The sequence below is a fragment of the Choloepus didactylus genome, chromosome 22 (genome assembly GCF_015220235.1).
Source record: "Choloepus didactylus isolate mChoDid1 chromosome 22, mChoDid1.pri, whole genome shotgun sequence".
Lineage (NCBI taxonomy): Eukaryota > Metazoa > Chordata > Mammalia > Pilosa > Megalonychidae > Choloepus > Choloepus didactylus.
Genome location: NC_051328.1, coordinates 25,212,015 through 25,219,844, shown reverse-complemented (window position 1 = coordinate 25,219,844; position 7,830 = coordinate 25,212,015). Strand labels below are relative to the sequence as shown.

The 7,830-nt window shown below is 41.1% G+C and overlaps 1 protein-coding gene across 1 annotated transcript; it reads left to right on the top strand.

The window, feature by feature from the left end:
* Positions 1-3,858: 3,858 nt before the first annotated feature.
* LOC119518665 (RNA-binding protein 27-like) lies at positions 3,859-7,577 on the top strand. The gene is given in 1 exon segment (XM_037815945.1): positions 3,859-7,577. A coding segment is annotated over 1 exon segment (3,177 nt). The 5' UTR covers positions 3,859-3,961; the 3' UTR covers positions 7,139-7,577.
* Positions 7,578-7,830: the final 253 nt, after the last annotated feature.

Here is a 7,830-nt window from a genome sequence, read left to right as displayed (position 1 = left end):
ATTTTAATGCCAAAAGTTGATATTTGTATCTCAGGGACAAATCATATCCAAATAATTCATTGACACTTTCAGTTAAATTTTCCAAATATTCAAGTACAACTTAAAATTTTGTTTTGATTTAGAAAAATATCAACCTGTTGTGTAAATGAATAGTTCAGACAATTATTGAGGGGGCAAGCTCTTTTTTATTAGTTGCTCTTTTTATTTTTACATATGAAACATATGTCTAAAACATATATTAACATTTTAAAATTGAAAAGAAAGTGACTACCAATGAAACTCTCACTTGGCCACTTATGGACCCCTTGAGTGCTCCTCCCCCATTGCATTCTCTCCTCTTCCTCCAAGGGTAACATCTACCCTAACCCTTATTTTGCTCTTTCCCTTGATTTACCACCTGTGTGTATCCCAAAGCAGTATACTGTTCAGTTTGTCTACTTTGGCTCATCATGTAAACAAATACATACTCTATGGCATCATTTAGTGATGTGCTTCTTTTGCTCAATATGGCTCTTCCTCCAAATCTATTCCAAATATAGCAGCCAAACTGGTCTTTTTTAAATAGCAGGTGCTACTCTGCTCAAAACACTGGTATGGAGAAAATATTTGGAAAACACATATCTGATGAGGGTTTACTATCCAGAATATACAAAGAAATCCTACATGTCAACAACAAAAAGACAATCCAATTTTTAAAACAGGCAACAGACTTGAACAGATATTCCTCCAAAGAAGATATACAAATGGCCAAAAACCACATGAAAAGATGCTCAACATCATTAGCCATAAGGGAAATGCAAATCAAAACCACAATAAGATACCTTTTCATACTCACTAGAATGGCTACTCTCAAAAAATTGGAAAATTACAAGTGTTGGAGAGGATGTAGAGAAACAGGAACACTTATTCATTGCTGCTGGGAATGTAAAATGGTAGAGTCACTGTGGAAGACAGTTTGGTAGTTCTGTGGAAAGTTAAATATAGTATCACTATATGATCCTAGCAATCCCACTTCTAGGTATGTACCAAATGAGTTGAAAGCAGGGACTTGAACAGATATTTGCACACCAGTCTTCACAGCAGCATTCTTCGCAGTTACCCAGTGTTGGAAGCAACCCAAGAGTCCAACCAGTGAATAGATACACAAAACATGACACATACACAAAATGGAATATTATTCATCCATATAAAGGAATGAAGTCCTGATATATGCGACAATGTGGATGAATCTTGAAGAAAGCATGTTGAGTGAAATAATCCAGATACAAAAGGAAAAATATCATATGGTCTCACTTTGAGACCATATAATATTTAGAGTAAATAATTAGAATAAGTAACTATATGAAATAATTAGAGTAAGCAAACTCAGAGGCAGAATCTAGAATATAGGCTACCAGGGGACAGGGTGGGGGTAGGGAATAAGGAGTTAAAGCTTAAAACATACAGAGTCTCTATTTGGGACAATGGAAAAGTATTGGTGATGGATGGTGGTGATGGCAGCACAACACTGGGAATGCAATCAACAGCACTGAAATATATGTATTTGAATGTGGCTAAAAGGGAAAATGTTAGACTGTATATATTGTCCTAAAATAAAAAAAAAATTTTTTTTTTAATCCATGGAAGTACACAACACAGTGAACCCTAAGTTACACCATGGACTATACTTAACAGCATAAATATACAAATGTGCTTTTATCAATTGTAACCAATGCACCACACCAATGTAAAGTGTTAGTAATAGGGTGGTATATAGGAATCCTGTATTTAATGCATGATTTTTCTGTAATCCTACAACTCCTCCAATAAAAAAAAAAAATTTGGTCTCAAGAAGGAATCATGTAAACACCTAATTGAAGCACAGCTGAAATTATGGTAGAGGGTAGATTGCAAAAGGTATTGGTGAGAGTAAATCACCAGGAACAACTAGAAAATAGTCTGGAACAACTGATTGGGGGACATCCATGATCAGACAACATTGTACGCCAGTCAGGAATGGGTGGAATGGCTGACATCACAGCACAGAACTGTAAGTAAAGCTCCCCAAACTGCGGAGATGGTGCCCTCCCCCACACAGCATGACAGCTGAATTGCAAAACTTCACTGTGGGAGAAAGAAGCAATCCCTGCTGGGAAGAAGGGAATGTAGCTCAACCAATCTCCAATTGCAGTTTTAATTAACAAATCTGGACTACTGAATACATGCTATGAGCACAGATAAGCAGGAAAGGAACCCAGAGGTTTATCCTGGCAGAGAGGAGGTGGGGCTGATGGAAAAAAATGTATAAATAAGTAAAAACAGAGCCTTTGGAAGTCCACTGAGCTCAGAATACTGGAAAAGGGCTGTGTCGCAAGAAAAGGGGTACACAGAACTGGGTACCAACTCCAGTTCTTGCCTGGTGAACTGGAGGGCTGGGGACTGGCTCTGAAAAAGGGACTTCTTGCTTTTTTTCCTTTTTTCTCTCTCTCATTCTAAGTAGCTCATTAGAGAAAGCCTCATACATTTTCAACTGCAGCCCTGACCCAGGCAAAGGTGGAGTTAAGATAGAGAGTCAAAGGAAAAACTCAAGTGTAAGAGACAATTCCCTAAAGGGCTTATCTTCCCTAAGAAAAGGGGTGGGGGAGGGCCCAGCTCAAGTGGTGGCCCTCCCTCAGAGAACTCAGACCCCAGGGCCAGGGGGATGGGGGAATAAACAGCAGAAACAGCTTAAGGTTGGCTTCTGACACTCTCTGTCTCTGGCTCAGATATGGTCCTCTGAGAATTAAATACATTGCACCTCTTTATGCTGGTGGGAAGCTGTGGGCTGACAAGCACAGGATAGGAAAAGCAGAATCTAGAGGCCTCACAGGAAAGTCTGACAATCTTCTGGGTGTCACCCTCAGGAAACCTGATACTGAATAGGGCCTCCTCCTAAGACCTGGGACCTTCTGATCAGGGAAAATCTGACTGGGGTAATCAAGGAAACCAGATGCCTAGACAACAGAAAATTACAGTCACACTACGAAGAGCAAAGATATGGACCAGTTAGAGGAACAAACCTGCACTTCAACTTTGATACAGGAATTGAAACAGCTGACTATTAATCAAACAAATCTCCTAAATCAATTCAAAAATCAAATCAATGAGTTGAGGGAAGATATGGCAAAAGAGATGAAGGATATAAAGAAGACATCGCGCCAACATAATGAAAAACTCGAAAGTCTGAAAAAACAATTGGCAGAACTTATGGGAAGGAAAGGCACAATAGAAGAGATGAAAAACACAATGGAGACATACGAAAGCATATTTGAAAAGGCAGCAGAAAGGATTCACAAACTGGAAAGCAGACCATCTGAAATCCTACACACAAAAGAGCAGATAGGGAAAGAATGGAAAATATGAGCAGGGTCTCAGGGAACTGAATGACAACATGAAGCACGCAAATATACATGGCATGGGTGTCCCAGAAGGAGAAGAGGAGGGAAAAGGGGCAGAAACAATAATGAAGGAAATAATCACTGAAACTTTCCCATCTGTTTATGAAGGACATAAAATTACAGATCCAAGAAGTGCAGCATACCCCAAACAGAACAGATCTGAATAGACAGACTCTAAGAAACTTAATAATCAGATTATCAAATGCCAAAGACAAAGAGAATTCTGAAAGCAGCAAGAAAAAAATGATCCACCACATACAAAGGAAGTTCAATAAGATTATATGCAAATTTCTCAGTAGAAACTATGGAGGGGAGAAGGCAGTGGTATGATATATTTAAGACAATAAAAGAGAAAAACCGCCAACCAAGAATTCTGTACCTGGCAAAACTGTCCTTCAAAAATGAGGGAGAGGTAGGTTGAAGTCTCCTAAGATGCCCGGTGGGCTTAGGCACAGGGAGCTGTGAAGGGGGCGTGAAGAAGCGGTGAGGGGAGACCCACGGCAGGCCTGAAGAAGAGAGGCGGTCGAGCCCGCCCTCCCTGCATCATGCTCATAGAGGATGTGGATGCCCTCAAGTCCTGGCTGGCCAAGTTACTGGAGCCGATATGTGATGCTGACCCTTCAGCGTTAGCCAACTATGTTGTAGCATTGGTCAAAAAGGACAAACCTGAGAAAGAATTGAAAGCCTTTTGTGCTGATCAACTTGATGTCTTTTTACAAAAAGAAACTTCAGGTTTTGTGGATAAACTCTTCGAAAGTCTTTACACTAAGAATTACCTTCCACCTTTGGAAACAGTTAAGCCTGAGCCGAAACCTCCAGTCCAAGAAAAAGAAGAAATTAAAGAGGAGATATTTCAGGAACCAGCAGAGGAAGAACGAGATGGCAGAAAAAAGAAATATCCTAGTCCCCAGAAGACTCGTTCAGAATCTAGTGAACGAAGGACACGTGAGAAAAAGAGAGAAGATGGCAAGTGGAGGGACTACGACCGGTACTATGAGCGGAATGAATTATACCGTGAGAAGTATGACTGGAGAAGAGGCAGGAGTGAGAGCCGAAGTAAGAGCTGAGGCCTGAGTCGCAGTCGAAGCTGAAGTAGGGGACGCAGTAAAGACCTGGACCCAAATAGGAATGTTGTGCACAGAGAAAGATCAAAATTTAAGAGTGAAAGGAATGATTTGGAGAGTACCTATGTGCCTGTGTCTGCACCACCTCCGAACTCTTCTGAACAGTATTCCTTGGGGGCACAGTCTATTCCCAGCACTGTAACTGTGATTGCACCTGCTCACCACTCTGAAAACACAACTGAGAGTTGGTCTAATTACTACAACAATCATAGCTCTTCCAATTCTTTTGGTCGAAATCCACCACCAAAGAGGCGATGCAGGGATTATGATGAAAGAGGATTTTGTGTACTTGGTGACCTTTGTCAGTTTGATCATGGAAACGATCCCCTGGTTGTTGATGAAGTTGCTTTGCCAAACATGATTCCTTTCCCACCTCCTCCTCCTGGGCTTCCTCCTCCACCGCCTCCTGGAATCTTAATGCCGCCAATGCCAGGACCAGGACCAGGCCCTGGACCAGGACCAGGACCAGGACCAGGACCAGGTCCTGGCCACAGTATGAGACTTCCTGTTCCCCAAGGACATGGTCAACCCCCACCTTCTGTTGTGCTTCCCATACCAAGACCACCCATAACACAGTCAAGCCTAATAAACAACCGTGACCAGACTGGGACAAGTGCAGTGCCCAATCTTGCACCAGTGGGAGCAAGACTACCTCCTCCTTTACCCCAGAACCTCCTTTATACAGTATCAGAATGACAGCCCATGTATTCTCATGAACATGGTGCTGCTGCATCTGAGCGACTTCAGTTGGGGACACCGCCTCCTCTGTTGGCAGCTCGTTTGGTGCCACCTCGCAACCTCATGGGATCTTCCACTGGGTACCATACCTCAGTCTCTAGCCCCACCCCTTTGGTCCCAGATACATATGAACCAGATGGTTATAACCCAGAAGCTCCAAGTATTACCAGTTCTGGTAGGTCTCAGTACAGACAGTTCTTTTCAAGAACACAGACACAACGCCCAAACCTGATTGGCCTAACATCTGGAGATATGGATGCAAATCCAAGAGCTGCTAACATTGTCATCCAGACTGAACCACCAGTTCCTGTTTCAATTAATAGCAACATAACCAGAGTAGTTCTTGAACCAGATAGCCATAAAAGAGCTATGAGTGGTTTGGAAGTGCCACTCACAAAGAAACCTTGGCTGGGAAAGCAAGGGAATAACAATCAGAGTAAACCAGGATTCTTGCGAAAGAATCAGTATACAAACACCAAATTAGAAGTTAAGAAAATCCCTCAGGAATTGAACAACATTACCAAGCTCAATGAACACTTCAGCAAATTTGGAACTATTGTTAATATCCAGGTTGCTTTTAAGGATGATCCAGAAGCAGCCCTCATTCAATATCTCACCAATGAGGAGGCCAGGAAAGCCATTTCCAGCACAGAAGCAGTTCTAAACAACCGATTCATTCGAGTCCTATGGCATAGGGAAAATAATGAGCAACCAGAACTGCAGTCTCCAACACAGCTGCTCCTACAACAGCAGCAAACACTTAGTCACTTGTCACAGCAGCACCATCACCTGCCACAGCACCTTCATCAGCAGCAGGTGCTCGTGGCCCAGTCTCCTCCATCAACGGTACATGGAGGTATCCAGAAGATGATAAGCAAGCCACAGACATCAGGTGCATATGTTCTTAACAAGGTTCCTATTAAGCATCGCCTTGGGCATGCAAGTGGTAACCAGGGTGATACAACACACTTGTTAAAGCAGTCTGGTGTTGCTGGAGAGGATTGCCAGATATTTTCAACTCCAGGCCATCCAAAAATGATTTATAGCTCCTCAAACTTAAAGACACCTTCAAAACTTTGTTCAGGGTCTAAATCTCATGATGTTCAAGAAGCTCTTAAAAAGAAACAGGAAGCAATGAAGCTACAACAAGATATGAGGAAAAAAAGACAAGAAGTGTTAGAAAAACAAATAGAATGTCAAAAGATGCTAATATCCAAGCTAGAAAAAAACAAAAATATGAAACCAGAAGAGAGAGCAAATATAATGAAGACTTTGAAAGAGCTTGGAGAAAAGATCTCACAATTGAAAGATGAATTAAAAACATCTTCTGCAGTCTCTACGCCATCTAAAATGAAGACAAAGACAGAGGCCCAGAAAGAGCTGTTAGATACTGAACTGGACCTCCACAAGAGACTATCCTCAGGAGAAGATACAACAGAGTTACGGAAAAAACTCAGTCAGTTACAGGTTGAGGCGGCACGATTAGGTATTTTACCAGTGGGTCGAGGAAAGACTATGTCCTCTCAAGGTCGAGGAAGAGGTCGAGGCCGTGGAGGAAGAGGAAGAGGCTCACTAAACCACATGGTAGTGGACCACCGCCCCAAAGCACTAACAGTTGGGGGATACACTGAGGAGGAAAAAGAGGAATTACTTCAGCATTTCTCAGCTACAAACCAAGGGTCAAAATTCAAAGACCGTCGACTACAAATATCATGGCATAAACCTAAGGTACCATCTATATCCACTGAGACTGAGGAAGAGGAAGTCAAGGAGGAGGAAACCGAAACTTCAGATTTGTTTTTGCATGATGATGATGACGAAGATGAAGATGAATATGAGTCTCGTTCATGGCGAAGATGAAATCTGATGCGAGCTGTATAATTTTTAGGAATATTTGTTTAGAAGAACAACTTTTTAAAATTATTTAAAGAAGTCAATGAGCCAAAAAAAATTTTTTATTTTTCTTTTCAACGCAGTAGGTTTAAGGACAGCAAGTTTGCTATTTAAACACATCTCATAACTGTACATGATATTAAAGCACCAAAGGCCTAGTGACTTTTACACAGTTGTGAAGATCCACAGGAATGACATGGATAATCTCTAGAGCCTTATTTTCCACACCACCTGTTTTTGTTCCTATTGGTGTTGGATTATGATGTAAATGACAGGGTGTTCAGAAATTTTATTTTGGATTATAATCTGCTGATAAAATTTCATTAAATGTCAAAATCGCCTGGAATCTCTTAACTCTCAGCTATTATGGATGGGTTGTCAGACAGTAGGAGTTATTTTTAATTAAAATACCCTTTTGCTTTCAAGAGTTGTCTTGTAAGACAAGTACAATTTATTTTAATTTTTTTTTTTTTTACTGTAGAGGAGCCCAATTTGTATTCAGCAAAAATTTTTTTCGATGTTTTTATATGCAGTAGTACTATTTCAGTGTAAATCACAACAGTTTCTTTGTGTTCTCAAATGCTGTAAGGCAATAGAAGCTAGCTCTGTGGTGTTTCCATTTTCTCATAATTTTAACTCTCGGACTTCTGCTACTGAAT